This window comes from Cyprinus carpio, chromosome A25, assembly GCF_018340385.1.
Source record: "Cyprinus carpio isolate SPL01 chromosome A25, ASM1834038v1, whole genome shotgun sequence".
Lineage (NCBI taxonomy): Eukaryota > Metazoa > Chordata > Actinopteri > Cypriniformes > Cyprinidae > Cyprinus > Cyprinus carpio.
The window spans coordinates 14,673,942-14,690,903 of record NC_056596.1 but is presented as its reverse complement, the minus strand read 5'-3'; the positions used below and the strand labels follow the sequence as shown (position 1 = coordinate 14,690,903).

At 35.3% G+C, this 16,962-nt stretch overlaps 2 protein-coding genes across 2 annotated transcripts; both read left to right on the top strand.

The window, feature by feature from the left end:
* Positions 1–495: 495 nt before the first annotated feature.
* On the top strand, positions 496–5,603 carry LOC109090850 (soma ferritin-like). Its single transcript, XM_019104692.2, has 3 exons — positions 496–920; positions 1,988–2,134; positions 4,208–5,603. The coding sequence occupies exons 1-3, from the start codon at positions 753–755 to the stop codon at positions 4,499–4,501; spliced, it is 609 nt and encodes a 202-aa protein (XP_018960237.1). The 5' UTR covers positions 496–752; the 3' UTR covers positions 4,502–5,603.
* Positions 5,604–6,392: 789 nt separating this feature from the next.
* On the top strand, positions 6,393–8,388 carry myod1 (myogenic differentiation 1). The gene is made up of 3 exons (XM_019068329.2): positions 6,393–7,106; positions 7,409–7,487; positions 7,611–8,388. Exons 1-3 carry the CDS (start codon positions 6,597–6,599, stop codon positions 7,847–7,849), a joined length of 828 nt encoding a protein of 275 aa, XP_018923874.2. The 5' UTR covers positions 6,393–6,596; the 3' UTR covers positions 7,850–8,388.
* The last annotated feature ends 8,574 nt before the right edge of the window (positions 8,389–16,962 follow it).

Below are 16,962 nucleotides of genomic sequence, written 5' to 3'. Positions count from 1 at the left end.
TACATCACAGAGACTGAGATCTGACATCTGCATTTACATCTACAAGATGTATTTTTAGTGTGTTTGCTCATCTGCAAAACATCTATAGGACATTTCCTATCAGCTGTCAAATAGATGTTTAGAAAATGTCTTTAAGATATTTATGATTTTTAATGTATGTAAAACTGACATCTTAGAGACGTCTATCAGATGTTTGTACACAGCAAATACTTTCCAGATGAAGCGATCTTTAACAGACATCTTGCAGACGTATGTGTGCTATCTGAGTTTATTAATCAATATTATATTATCTGCAAGTACAGTATATTTTAAGATACATTAAGATACAAAAAGCCCTCTTCTTTTTTACAAGGGCAGCACACCTGTTTAGGCTGCTCTCTAATAATCATATGATAAGTAGATTCACTCATTCTATATCAATATAACAGTAAACGGTAAAACCATAGTGCATGTTCGTATGGCAGGATGCCCACTCATGCATCCACCCACATAATACCGGATGAACTTGACAGAATGAACGGGAAACGTTTGCATGTTTCGTCCTCCCGCATCTGCGTTGATCCAGCAGCAGCCGTCGACTTTGAATAGTAGTTCATCTCTATTTCATCATCTCATTTAGCCTATTCACAACACGGAAATACGACAAACTCGTACTAGTATGATGCATACTAGTCATGTGAGGATTTACAAAAAGCGTGAAATTACCGAGTACAGTATTGACGTTCAGTATTGATTTCCTTTACAGTTTAAACATGTCAGAACCGAGAGTAAAGCGAATAAAAACTTGCCTTCCACTCTGTAAAACGCATATCTCTTCTGCTGGGAGTCTGGCGAAGCAAAACTTCCCCACTGTTGTGGAGGAAAGTCTGTGTGGAGTTTCCACTTTGCTTATGGAGGTATCTTACAGACTGGAAGCGCTGGTAAGAACTTTACTATAAATATGATGCAATATTTTAACAACACCCTATAACACCCCAAATGAACAGTGTCGCAGAATTAAGCTTCTTTAATTTACTGCGTTGCTTTATAAAGTTTTAGATTGCCAAACCCAGCCCGACAGCACACGCACATCACGGAGACATCTGACATCTGCATTTACCTCTGTAAGACTTACTTTTTAGTGTTTGCTTCTCTGCAATACGTCTATAAGATGTCAAATATGCGTTTAGAAAATGTCTTTAGGATGTTTATGATTTAGAGTGTATGTAAAACTGACGTCTACCAGATGTTTGTACACAGCAGATGTTAGCAGACCTCTTGCGTACGTGCTATTTGTGAAGACGCCGTAATGCAAAAACACTGGATGTGATCACTGTAGAACTTTCATCATAACATCATTGCGCAATAACAAAAGATGTCTGAGGTGATAAACAGGAGTAACCTTTTATAAATGTACATTTAAAAAGTCTTTAGAAATGTTATCTTTGAATTCATGTTACTTTAGGAAATTACTAAAAACGTTTTTACCATTTTTAAACAAAAATATCGATTTAAGGACACAAAATATCAAATGGAATGTCCAAAGTATGTGGCCAAATGGCTCCTTATCACATTATTATTATTATTATTATTATTATTTTTTTTATTTTTTATTTTTTTTGATTTGGCACACAAAGTTTCAAAATGTAAAATTCTACATGTAAGACAAAACTTTTATATTTATGTTAAACTGCCGTATATTAATTTTGTCCCCAAATCATAGGTCACTGTCAACAGTATTTTAATAAAAATAAATCAATGATTTTGTTTTTTTTGTTTTTTCTCCATATTTAAACTAGAACACTCTAACTAACTAGTTAAAACTGAATAGTAAACTAAAACTGAAAAAAAAAAAAAAAAAAATAAATTCACAGAAATCAAAAACATTAAAAACAACAACATACCGACCCCTTTTCTTCACTTACAGGAAACCATGCAGGAAACTGGTTAGCAAATCATTTTCCAGTTAATTTAATCTAAATCAGATCTGTCTTCTGTGCTGTTTCAGGCCAGAATCTTTGAGCAGAGTGATCTAGCTTTACCCAGAGTGGCTGCGTATTTTCATCAGGAATCAGTGAAGGAACTAGAGCGGGCCGAGGCAATGCTGCAGCATCTGACCCAGCGCGGAGGAAAATACTGCAGTAAGAACATCCAGGTAACTCACCCATCTAACCAGTTAACCTGAGCACCACCACAAGACTTGGAAAAGTGGCCTGTATTTTTTCTTGGAAAAAATAGGACCTAGTTATGGAACAGAGAAGGCATCTCATTCATTTAAACTCACATTTACTCAAATTTGTTTGATCGTAAGACTATTTTCTTCCAGAAACTTGAAAATATCCCTTTGACTCCTGTCTGTATGGGGCAGCAGCTCTGAAGGGGGATGGAGGGCAGAGAGAAAGAGAGCGACGGGGGGCTTTGCAGAGATCTCCCCTTTAATGCCTGTTAGGGTATACGTTTCCCCTTTGGCGAGATTAATGTGAAGGCGGAAGGACAGTACATTAATTGTAGTTCCAGATGGATTCCATGGCACTCGCACTGCTGTCACTTTACACTTCGTCCTCTCACTACGTCTTTCCACCCTTCCCTGATTTTATGACTCGTGTAAAATTGATCCGGACTGGGACTGGTGAGCGTCCATCAGCAGCGATTTTGAACACCTTGTTATCCGCTCATCTGTGCTGGGTGATGGTTGGACAGACTCGGAAACAACTGTGTGCTGTCTTAGTTAATTATAGCTCATTCAGATTTGACCTATACGTGGACTGATCCATTAAGATGAGTTTTGAGTTGTTTTTTAAAGCTTTTGCCCCATTGAAGTTATTAACTTTATTTCAATGATTATTTATTCAAAGATACATTTAAACAATTTTTTATTCATGCTCACCAAGCCTGCATTTATTTGACCAAATAAACCACAAATACAGTAATATTGTGAAATATTGTTACAATGTAAAATAACTGTTTTCTATATGAATATATTGTAAAATGTAATTCATCTCTGTGACACAAAGCTGAATTTTCAGCATCATTACTCCAGTCTTCAGTTCATGATCCTTCAGAAATCGTTCTAATGTTGATTATGTGGAAGTATTTCGTATTAATATCAGTGTTGAAAACATTGCAGTGCTGCTTCATATTTTTGTGGGAAATTATTTGATTAATTTTAAAGTTCAAAAGAACAGCTTTTATTTTAAAAATAAATCTTCTGTAACATTATAGATGTCTTATAAATATCGGTTTTGATCAATTTATGCATCCTTAAAGAATAAAATAATTAACGTATTTTAAATAGATTGCACTGAACCCAAATATTAAGAAGTAGTGTATAATAACTTCAATGATGTGCATGTTTTAATATTTCTGAATTAAAATTTAAATATTTTTGGAACATAGTGCTACAGCTATCCTGTAATTAAAAGAATGAAATACTTGAAAGAAACCCCTTTATTAATAAGTAGTTTGGTGTAATATTTTATTATTTATTAGAAGAAGAAAAAAAATTAACAAAATAATAAAATAATAAAAACATATATTATTATTATAATTATTACTGTTATTAAATCTTTATAAAATATCTTTTTTTAAGATAAATCAAGGCTTGTTCAGGTTTGTAAAATGTCATGTGGTGTGACTTCCAAAAACATAATGATATTTTAAATAAATTATTTGTAATATTTGTAAAATACTTTTTACCTAAAAAAAAAATAATAATAATAATAAATAAAAAATGTTGTTACAAATAATGATTAAGCACACTCACATGTATTCAATATGTAAGGAAAATGTTATATTTACTTGATGGTAACACCACATGACATTTTTATAGTGATTCAAATGAAACTTTTCTTTAAAATATTACACTGTTTTTTAAACCATATGAAACCAACATAAATACTAAAAGTACATTTCAAAGTATTTGGCACATGCCCAAATGTGATTTGCAGTGATTCTTCAAACCAATTAGACATAAAGTTTAGTTCAGAAAATCACGCTAGTATAACAAAGCACTCAAGGCCATGTTATACTAGCCCTGTCCCAAATGGCACACTTGACACAGACTTCCTCACACGCGGGGACTCACGGGCTTCCCTCGCATGTGCCTGTGAAGTCCATGCGCCTGTAGGGGGCTATTAGATTTCAGAGGGGTGCTGGAACGCTGCATTGACCAATCAACATCCAGAACCGATTCATTTTATATTTAACATACAATATGTAACATTTACAGAGGCCAGGCACTGAAGAAGTGTGTGCAGTCCTCCCTGCTCTGGAGATCATGCTTAACCAGTGGAAGGAGGAGATGAGTGTCATGGTGGAGCTGAATCAGCTGGCGCATGAGTACGGAGATCCACACACCGCCAGCGTAATCAAGAGTCAGTTCATTCAGCCCCTCGTCCCAAAGGTCAAACTCATCTGTGACCTCCTGACCAGCGCTCGCAGAGTGGGCTGCACCGGTGACAGCACGGGTGGCTTTGGCGAGTATCTCATCGACCGGCTTCAAGAGACACTGACAATCACTTAGGCTTCCTCTGACTTATCATTTAGGAACCATGTATGCACTGTAAAAAGTTATTATTCAAAGAATAAATAAAGCAAAGATTATTGGAGTGCGCTTTACAAGAATAGCCTATTTCAGCTTAATATTTCAACTTCATACTTTAATCTCAATTTAATAATTCCATGTTTAATTCATTGTGTTATTCAACATTTCTTTGTAATTATCTGTGTATGTACTAGCGTCAAAATGTTTCAGAGGAAATCCTACACCTATTTTTTCAGTGAGTGTCTTTAGCCCTTGGATGAAGGATAGACTGAGACAGATTACATATTGGTCCAAAAGGGAAAATAAAGTGCAGAGATGCGCATACAATAGTGCCAGTTTTGTATGTTACAAGTCACTCCAGTTGTAGACAGTAGTTTAATGTCATTCCAGTTTTTGAATTTGAATTTTAACTTTGAACTTAATTTGAATTTTTTTCATTTGTTATTGCTTCACATGTATATATTGTATACTGCATTGACCCGTTTATCCTGTGCTTGAGAATTTAAAAAAAGTAAATCCAAAAAAAAAAAAAAAAAAGTAAATATATATTTTTTGTGTCTTTGTTTTGTGAGCATTCTTTCAAAAGGTAATTAGGTATTTGTATTCTTGAAACCTGAAATATTTTACTTCTGTTCTGTTTTATTATACCTTAACTTCTATATATATAGCCTACATATATTGTACTTTTTTGAATATTATCCTGCACTGCTTTTAATAAAATGTGTCCACACAAATCATAATATGTTAACTCTCTCTCACACTCACACACACACACACACACACACACACACACACGCACGCGCGCGCACACACACACACGCACACACACACACATTTGGGGCTTTTCAAACAGAAAAGAAGTTTGTAACTCTGCTGGCTCTTTAACGCCCCCTGTTGTTGAACTGTTGTACGTCTTGCAGCTAGTGTAAGAAATGTTGAGTAAAATGGCCCACATCATAAACAGATCATGAACTTTAGAAAATGAAATTTATCTAAAGAGATTTTTCTGTAATAAATAAATAAACAGGTAAATAAAGTGCACCTTGGAAAAAAGCAGCATGCCCATGATGTGCTAGTGTGTGAGCGTGTTTTATTATTCTTTAAAGCAGATGTTTGTTTAATATATGAGTATAGCAGTGCTCCAGTGATTCATTAAACAACTGATCTAAGCCAAAAAAAAAAAAAAAAAATTACCATAAGACAAAAAATATTCAGAGTACTTTTTTTCTCAGTTTTGAGCAACATACACTGATAAGCGTCCATAACATTCCATATTTTTAAGCCCAACTGCTATACACGTGCATGTAGGCTGTTTCAATGTATTTTAACGAGATTTTGAGTTATTTATCACTCCCGTTCGTTTGAGATTTTTGAGCACTAAGACATTTATGCATGGAGCATTAGGAAATAAAAAACTAAATGTTAACAGCGCATTTTTCTGTTACTCTTAGGCTATTACTGAACCGTTGTTTGGCTTCTTTTCAAATGGTACAAATGTACTTATTAATAAACAAATAGTAGGGCCTAGTTGAACGATTCCCTTAGAAAAGATAAAAGGGAAGTCCTTCCTCGAATGTTTCATGAAATTGTATTCTAAAATCTGTGACTTGATGACAAATAAACAGATAAAAAAGTCTTTAATCCAATATACATTAAAAAAAAGTTTAAAAAAGCAGTAAGAGCAAATTATTTACCATTTACCATTATTTATAAATGAATGCATCATTTTAACATTTTATGGCCCCGTCATTAGTTGAAGTGCCAGGCCGTCAAAACCACGCCCTCTTTCTCAACGCACGTTCATTGGCCAAACTGTCTTTTGCAGGACACGCCCCCCGAGCGCCTGGGCTGTATATAAACAGGCCCTGCTCTCTCACCAGCAACAAGTACCTGAAGGGTACAAGCTGAAACTTTACCAGGATCTGCGATTTTTAAAGGTTGTGTTGAGCAATACGTTGTTTCAAGTTCGGAAGGAATTTGTCTTAATATTCCTAAATCCTTAAAAACTTTACTACTTGGGAAGCATTCAAGTAGTTATAGGCCTATCCATTTGTTTTAACCTTAACACATAAAGATGGAGTTGTCGGATATTCCCTTCCCCATCCCATCAGCTGATGATTTCTACGACGACCCTTGCTTCAACACCAATGACATGCACTTCTTTGAAGACCTGGACCCCAGGCTCGTCCACGTGAGCCTGCTGAAGCCCGACGAGCATCACCACCTCGAGGACGAGCACGTGAGGGCGCCCAGCGGGCATCATCAGGCCGGCAGGTGCCTGCTGTGGGCATGCAAAGCCTGCAAGAGAAAAACCACCAACGCTGACCGCCGCAAAGCCGCCACCATGAGGGAGAGGAGAAGACTGAGCAAAGTCAACGACGCGTTCGAGACCCTCAAGAGATGCACGTCCAACAACCCCAACCAGAGGCTGCCCAAAGTGGAGATTCTGAGAAATGCCATAAGTTACATCGAGTCTCTGCAGGCGCTGCTCAGAGGTCAAGAGGAAAACTACTACCCCGTTCTGGAACATTACAGTGGAGACTCCGATGCCTCCAGTCCGAGATCCAACTGCTCTGATGGCATGGTGAGAAGTTCATTTTATATGCCAATACTGTAGCTAGAGATTAGTATCGTAATTATATAATTTAATAATTATACTATTTGTGTATTTATTTGCCCGTTCATTCATTCAAAAATGGTTTACTTGGTTTAAAAAAAAAACCTTTAAAACTAGGTTTAGGCTACTTGGGCAAAGAATAATTACAATTTATGTTTCTTGAATGATAATGTCACATTAATAAATGAATCATTATTTAACATCTAAATTACTTACAGCCTAAAATGCATTTTAAATGTATGAACTAATTTTCGTTTTGTAATTTCTAGATGGATTTCATGGGTCCTACATGTCAGTCTAGAAGACGGAACAGTTATGACAGCTCTTACTTCAACGACACGCCAAATGGTAGGTCGTTGTCCTAAAAATAATTCAACACTAAGTAACTCAAAGTAAAATTTTCTATATATTTGAGTTACTCATATTTTTTTTATGAGTTAAAATTTAAATGCGTTGTTTATTTCTTTACAGCTGACGCACGGAATACTAAAAGCTCAGTGGTGTCGAGTTTGGATTGTCTGTCCAGCATCGTGGAGCGAATCTCCACAGAGACCCCCGCGTGTCCCGTGCTGTCAGTCCCGGAGGGGCACGAGGGGAGCCCGTGTTCTCCGCAGGAGGGGTCTGTCCTGAGTGAGACCGGGGCCCCTGCACCGTCCCCGACCACCTGCCCTCAACAGCAGGCTCGGGATCCCATCTATCAAGTGCTTTAAAGAACCGCAGCACTGCAAAACAAATTGAAACGGACAATCTGAATTAAGAATCATTCACCACAAAAATGGCAAATCCGATCTTAAAAAGAAAGACTATTCCGATCCACTGCTGGAAACTATAGGAACGAATGATCTTTCTTTCTCTTTCTTTCTTTCTATGCTGTTGTAAATGAATTCCATTATGAAACGGCTCAGCAGATCAGCAGAAGTGAGTTTCTTAACTACGCTTATTTATATTATTGTATCCACGTGAAAATGTGACCATATTTCCCCCCCTTTGTGAATATATTTTCTGTCACCATCACCTTTTATTTCCTAATTATTTACGAGAGAATCGTAATCCAGATACGAAAAGTAGGACCACTTTTGTATATGTGTAAATAAGATCTGTTTTGTTAAAGCGACGAAAACGAACAAACATATTATTGTATTTAATGATGCCTGTTTGAAACACTAGCGTGTTGTGTCTTGTTAAACTTTATATTTATACTTCTTAAACGAGTGAATGTCGGATTAATAAAAATATTACTATTTATACTCAAATATTTGGATGGATTTTTTTTTTTTTTGTTATGTATTCCATGAATCAAAAATGCTATATGAATATTAACTGAAAACAGAAAACGAAGTAGAAAGTGAAGGTTGTTGTTGTTCTTAATTGTATGAAATAGTTGAAAATACAAGAAAAATGTTCTCATAACAAAGACAAATTGCCCAATTAGACAAAAAAATAGCAGTTTAAATATTTATATTTTGTCCAGTTTCAACGAATTTTGGCAACTTACAATTGTTAGAACAATTCAATGTTTTTCTCTAACCTTCACCAAATTATTAGTGGACCAGCTCAATCAAAATAGCTAAAAGCAAATAGTATAGCTAAACATAAAAGTGGATAACAGGAATTATTTACCCTGATCGAGGACTTGTATCTGTTTATAAAACGGGGTAAAAATAAATAAATAAAACTGGCTTCTTATTAATCGCGATCCGATAACGCTAGGAAAGCAGTTTTTGCCGATAAGCTATGTAATCTATAAACTTTCATTCATGCAGGCTACATTCAATTATGAATGCATGCAAATATTGAATTTTTTAGCCTATATAGGTTGTATGATAAGGTCCCACTTTAATCCACACAGGAACATGTTTTTATACGTTATTGAAGATTATAAAGGATTACAATTAAAAAAAAAACTAAAAGATGTATTATTTAACATCGAATATTTCAAGGATAATCATTATCTTATGCAATTTTCGCCCGTATTAAAAAAAGGGCGCTAATGGAAGACATGATATAGCAACAGCACCATCTTGTGTACTGAACCTACATCATAAATACACCGTCACCGAACAGAACAGATGTGGTCAACATACATTTGAGTCATGTTTACATATTTTTTGTGACTAATTGATCATCAATTGTGCATTATCATGTGTATCATGTGCTGCTGTAACCCACGTGCACACCAATGTGCAGTAAGTAAGCTATTATTGCATAAATTCCCGCATTTGAAAGAAGAAATGTAGATAGCCTAGCAGATCTATGAACTTTCTGCCACATTTATTAAACAAAAGTTAAGCTTATTGACAGGATCTGTGACTGTCGGTTAACACAAAGTATTTTCAGCTTGTTCCTCAGGGATTGATATGTTATTTTAGTTTAGGTTAAAGTATTTTATTTTTGTTTTTTTGGTTGTGGTGTAGAAATGTAATATAAGTATAGTATTAGGAATCAAAATGCTTTCGCCTGTAAATGTTGAGTTTAGCTCACAATTGAATAAAATTTTTAAAAAACCGCTTTATCTAATTCTTGGCTCACAATGTTTTTAAACCGCTTATATTAATTCTTGAGTGCAAAAAAAGAAAAGTGAACTTGTTGGGACTATTGACGAAGGCGGATTTAGTTATGGTAAAGGGTTTATGGACAATATCTAAAAACAACGATTTTATTGATGTTTCATACTGACAAACACTTTAAGTCACACTTTATTTACATGACATAAAAGGAACAGTCCAAGACGATGAAGAGTTGGTTGATCAACAACTATGGAGTCCTGTGTGGTCAGCTCAGAACGAGGGGTGTATCTTGTCCATCATCATTGTGGTGGTCTTGGCCTGCAGGACTGCGGCGCCTTTCTTGCTGCTGCAGTGCAGGAGTTTGAGTTTTGTGGTGGTGTCGACCTCCATGGGTTTATATCTATCTATCTATCTATCTATCTATCTATCTATCTATCTATCTATCTATCTATGTTGCGTTTAAAAAAAAAAAAAATATCTATCTATCTATCTATCTGTCTATCTGTCTATCTATCTATCTATCTATCTATCTATCTGTCTATCTATCTGTCTGTCTGTCTGTCTGTCTGTTTGTTGCGTTTAACAACAAGCGTTTGCGCATGCGACTTTCCCGCTCAAGTTGAAAATTTTCAACGAAACGCATGCGAATTCGCTTCTGTGCGCGTTTTTGCATTTTGCATTGACTTTATGTAATGCTCGTAGGCCTATTGTATTACTTTTTTTTTTATTAATTTTTTATTATTACTATTTATACTTCACATTTTTGTTCTCATAAACAGCGGTGCACATAAGCAATATTATGAAGCTGCAGACTCGGAGCCTGAGCCTGCTGCATCTACAGTCCCGCACCCAGAGTCCCGCATTCTTAGCCACCTCGTAAAAAAAAAAAAAAAAACCGCGTACTGACATGTTTGACAGCCGTTATTGCACAATTACCATTTTAGATCGACAAACTGTACTGTATAAGTTTTCTATTCAAATTGAAAGCACAAATCTAGGCTACCCGCTGCAGTTTTCAAAGTAACGTACAATGCAAAACTGTGAGATTTCATTCACTGAAGCTCTTCAATCGGCAACCCGCAAAAATAAGAGCCTGCTGATTTAAGGGTGGAAAATTAATAATAACAATAATAATAACAACAATAATAATAATAATAATAATAATAAAAAGTAAATATAAGCATTTTATTTTTAGGTTTACTATAAAACAATTGTATTTGTATTTAATGCTCCCTTTTTTATTTTAAAATATAATAGTATTATCACACTTTATTATTGCAGCAGGTGCAATGATATTATGCAGCGCCTGAAAATAGTCCCCAGCTAGTTTGTGTAGTTGCAGAGTTGCAGCTGGCAAATTTCAGGCGCTGTGTAATATCATTGCGCCTGCTGCACACATGGTAAGGCAGCGAAGTTCCTTGATTATTACGCCGGAATGAGAGTATAGTCTCATTTTCTGTCGGTTTTAGTACACGATGTAACTACAGAAGAGTCGGGTTTTAAAAAGGGAAAATGTCGAAACTCTTTCGTCATTTTTGAGCGATTTGAGAGTATAGTTTCATTTTCTGTCGGTTTTATTATGCTAAGGTAAGCTAAAAGTGCTACCGCCAGACCCAGAGATCGGCTGAATGGATACAAAAAACGGTAAAAGTCAACTGTTTAACTCTAGGGCAGTTGGAAAAATGAGCCTATTTTCAAAAACAGTGGAGTGTTTCTTTAAGTTTTCACCATCACATCACACTTGTGATGTGACACATACAGGTCATGCACAACAGGGGGTGTTTTGTCGTTCATAAAACCTGCAACTTACAAGTTGCTGAGCCCCTCCACTCTCTTGCGCAGTGTAGTAACCTGAAGAAGATCAGAGGTTTATCAGTGTTCTCAAAAATCAACCTCAAAGAATCAAATACTGGTGATGATAGTGGCATGTATATGTACATAAAGGTTTCCTGTCCTCTTGTCCTCTTATTCGTTCTCTCACCTCATACTTCTGTCTCTTCAACCTCTACATGTGCTCAAATTTCTCAGCCTCCAGGGTCTTTATCCATTTAGACAGCTCATGCGCTTTGTCTCTTAAGTCCACAAGAAATAAGTAAGAAAGACAGTTTAAATGGCCACTTCAACAGTTTGGAGTGTAGCTCACCTCAGTTTGTCCTCATTGAGATGGTCGACGTTAAGTGGTTGCGTCTATCAGCCAGGATCTTTTTTTCTTCTCTCTCTCTGTTTGTTTCTTGCCACCTTTCTTGGAGTCGGCCTGAAGGACAACTAGGGTTTCAGTCACATTAGTTTCAGTTCATGCTCTTCAGTTCATTTGAAATGGTTTAAGTAGAGCTGACCTTTTGCGGGTGGCTGCTGAAGTTGGAGCCCATAGAAAGAGCTGACTTCTTCTTGGCATCGTCCTCCTCTTTCCTTCGCTTCTCTCCTCCTGTAGGAGTCATCAAATCAGTGTTTTGCTAGAAGAAAGACACTTTCTAGACTTTCTAGCATTAATTTTTGTCCTTAGTCCTGTGTCAGATGTCATTTTAGTTTTATATTTAGTGTACCTATACCCTGTTTTTTGTTTGGACAAGTTTTAGTTGACCAAAAAAACAACTAAATAAATAAATTTACTCATCTAGTTTCCTGATTTATTAAATGATCATATAAATTAACACACTCTTTACATTATAAAAACTGGTGAAACTCAAAAACTTCTCTCAAAATCAAAAGCAGTGAAATTCCTAATATTAAGTGCATTGATACCAATACCAATATTGTTTTCTATTAAAACAAAAGCAAAAAAAAAAGACTTTGTATTGTGACACAGAGGTTGCGTAAATGTATTTATTCAGCAACCATTGCAAGCAATATAGTTGAGATCTATCTATCTGTGTTCTAAAAAGGGTTATCTGTAATCTAAAAAGCATATTTCTCATATCAAGAGCATATTTAGTTGCAGCAAACAGTGCAACTATGAATGAACATAGACCGGCTTTATTATAGCCTAATTTTATTTTAGCAGGATATCTCAATGGATGTGTGTCAGTGGTCTCAGATCATCTGTTTTTTTCTGTGTGCTCATGGTTGCCTAGTTGCTAGGATAAAGTAAAACACAGGGCAGAAAATGTGTCCTTTTAAAGGAATACTCCATGCCAAAATGAAAATTTAGTCATTAATCACTTACCCCCATGTCGTTCCAAACCCGTAAAAGCTTTGTTCATCTTCGGAACACAATTTAAGATATTTTGGATGAAAACCGGTAGGCTTGTGACTGTCCCATAGACTGCCAAATAAATAACAGAGTCAAGGTCCAGGAGAGTATGAAAGACATCGTCAGAATAGTCCATCTGCCATCAGTGATTCAACCGTAACGTTATGAAGCAACGAGAATAATTTTTGTATGAGAAAAAAACAAAGACAACGACTTTATTCAACAATTCCTTTGTCAACAGTCTCCTCTGTGTCTCTCCATATCACCGTACAGCGCGCCACAAGGATGCACTGTTTTCTTTCAAATCAAAGCTAAATACACATAGAAACAGCGCATCCTTGTGGCTCGGATGATACAGAAACGTTTGGAACGACATGGGTGTAAGTGATTAATGACAAAATTTTCATTTTGGGGTGGAGTAACCGTTTAAGAAAAAAAATAATTGGGGATTTAAAGTCTTGACATCTGGCAACCCCAGGCATGAAAACTAATTTAGAGTCTTGTTACAAATGTATAATAATATATTTTCTCCTTTTTTGTTGAAGAGAATATGAAGACATTCTGGTAACATTTTTATTTTCTAGTCTTGTCTCTTTTTGTCAGTAATAGTGTATGTTAAAAAAGTTACAGTTAGTGTGACTTCAGTGTCATCTTGTCATCGTTACGTCTTAGTCATGGTTGTAATTGTTTTAATTAACAAATTAACACTACTCGCAAGGTCAGTGATATACACCTCACTTCTGGCCTGGTGCTCCTTATCCTTTTCAGCTCGGATTCTCTGCTGCTCTGCCCTCTCAGATCTGCACTTCTTCTTTTCGAAGACAGAAAACACATTTCATTCACGACTTCTTATTCTGAGGAAGATCAGACTAACATTTTACATCTCGGTTGACGTTCACTCACAATTCTCTCCTTGAGGGCGATCAGCTCCTCTTCTTCTTTCTTCCTATGCTCGAAATGAGCATCGATGAGGCACTGCAGCTCAAGAGTGTCCTTGTTCTGACGTTTCTTCTGAATGTCCTGCATTCAGACACACAAGAAACAATCTTACTGACAAAATACATGGCTATGTATGTTTTAAAGGCTCCCAAAGATACATTAACTTTTACGTCAAAGTCCACTTTTTCACCATCTGGGATCTTGGGTGCTGATGGCCTGTTGTGAAAGAAAATACAAATAAGCATACTATATCTTAAAATCTACAAATTTTATTCGCTGTAATATGCAATGGTTCTTATTAATGGTTACTTAGTTGAACTTTGGCTTCTCTTCTGTATTAGGAGTAAATTGGAGACAAGTTTGTTATTGGGTAATAGGGAAATCAACACGGGGCAGTAAAGTTACCGCTATACAGCAATATTCAATTTTATGTAATTATAGATGTAAATCATTTACAAATAATTCAATTTTATGTAATTATAGATGTAAATCATTTACAAATAATAATAATAATAATATATGATGTAGATCATTTATAAAAGTATAATAATGTAATTATAGATGTAAATCATTTACAAATAATAATAATAATAATATTTTTAGTTTAAGAAGTGTTATGAAAATTAAAATAAATGTTAGTTGAATTGTTGTTATCATTTAAAACTCTTTCACCCATTTCATTTCAAAGCCTAATCTGTGGATAGATTATTGCCAAAATTTGTACAGACTATGGTTAGCTTGTATATATTTTTGGATTATAGGCAGTCTTGCTTCAATATGCCACCCTTGACTAGAAGGGAAGGGACAGCATTATAGATGTTGTCCACTAGGAGGAGACTGAAGACAACTAAAACAAGGGACACAGCATTCCCTTCAACATGATAAAGTGGGTTACATCAAGCAAGCATTAAACGAGAACAGAAAACAAGAACAGTAGCAACTATAATACTAAGGGACCGAATCCGCCAACAACAACTTTTTTTTGAGGGTATAATAATTAGGGACCGAATCCGCCAACAACAACTTTTAACTATCTATATATTATTTTAAATATTAATTTATGCCTTAATTTTGTGTGTGTGTGTGTGTGTGTGTGTGTGTGTGTGTGTGTGTGTGTGTGTGTGTGTGTGTGTGTGTGTGTATTTCACATAAATCTATTTGCACATTTATTTATTTATCATTTTTATGTCCCTAAGATAATGTTCTTCACATTGTGTGATATAAGCACTACAGTGTAAATAAGATAAATACCCTTGATGTACCTTATTGTGTAATAAAATCAGTTAAATAGAATGTAAAAATCAAAGCTCAAAGATGGAGAATGGAGACCAGGATGTTTTACATATACAGTATGTAGACATATAAACAAGTAGAAGTTGTTACTAACAGATGAAAGTTGCACCCTTTGAATGATAATTTTGGATTTTCGCATCAGTGCAGCAGTATCTTGGATTGCACAGTTATTACATTTATGCCATAAGGAGAATAAGGACAAATGGTGAACTGATACATTACAAATATTTACATTGTTTAAAATAAAATGTAAAAATGCTTCAGTAATATTATTTCACAAGAAAACATTGAGAAGTTGTACTCACCCTCAAAAAAAACAACAAAAAATAAATAAATAATAAGAAACATAGGCCTGATTATGCCCTGTTATTGTACTTCATACGATTTATGATCAATATGCATAGAAAAGCATGTTTTAAAGATCAGTTGGACTACAAAATGACCAACTTTATGATACTTACACCTCCTCTGTATCTGACATGGTGAAAGTGGACTTTGAGACTAAAAGAAAATGAAAGAATGATGCACAAATCAGAACCTCAAGGCAAGACTGTAAAGAGTCTAATGAATACATACAGGATATACTGTATATATACAGTATATATATTCCGTTTATCCCTTCATGCTGAACTAATGGGGCTTTTTGCCAAATGAAATAATCAAGACTGTCAATGAGGACCAGGAATGTAGGGTGCAAATACTTACTTCAAAGTTATGTTGACCGTATACCAGAATATGTATTACATTTTAAGACAACAATTACATTTTTTTTGTTTTTTTGATATTAGATTTTTGTTTTTTTTTAGTTTTCTGTGTTTTTCACTTTTCAGTTTCTCACAATATGTATAAAGTAATTTTAGCCAAGCATTGACCAAATCTTATTATTAGCTGACCTGTGAACTGGCTGACACATGAGAAATGAGAAATGCCCTTGCTCATACTCATATGTATGTGAAAGTTTGTTTTCCACTTTGCCTTGGAGATTCATGGCCTTTTCAAGAGAGTTGAAAATATCAAAAGACTGGCACTTTCCTTTAGAACTTTTTCTTAAGTGGACAAAATGTGTTTTTGTTTGTTTTTTTAGAACTAATTTTACCTTCTATATTGCAGGACTTAGATTTTACAAAACACTACAAAAATCTTTGTATGATTTGATCAATTGAAATATAAAATCAATCAATTCTTAACTTCGGAATAATAGACAGGAAATGGATGTGAGCAATCCCTACAAACATCTCAGGTCAAAAAGAATTTGACTTTGACAAGACAGCTGCACTTAATAGGCCCAAACATTGTTCAGGATCCAGTTTCCATGTCCCAGTTCAAGTTTTTTATTTATTTGGACATAGAAAATATAGATAATATAGAATGAATATATTATGTCATTCAGGCAACTTAAATTAAATGTAATTTTAAAGATATCCAGATTTATTTTATATGTAAAATTTAAGGTGTTAATAATTGAATAAGCTTTTGATGCTAAATGCATTAGGCTATATGAACTCCACAAGTTTGTGTAAACCGTGAAGAGTTCACACATTAATTTTCACAAATTGTAAGTCTATGCACAAGCTTTCCTGCCCTCACAATTTCCTCACCCACTGCACTCTCACCCTCTTTCACTCTTGCCTCAGAAAAGCTGAAAGAAGTGAGCTCCCTGCTTGGCGGAGACTGGCTGTAAAGTTCAGCAAACATGCAGCCATGAAAAAGTCTTTCTGTTATAGTGAAACTTGATCTGTGAAAATCTCCCATTGGTGGAGAATCCATAGTGGGAAGGGTAAAGAAGAGAAGGTCCAGATCTTGGCCCAGGCACTGAATAAGGGGATAGACGAGGGTTTGAGTAAATGTGCTACGTAAGTACAATGAATATTTTCTGAATGAGATTAATGTGAGT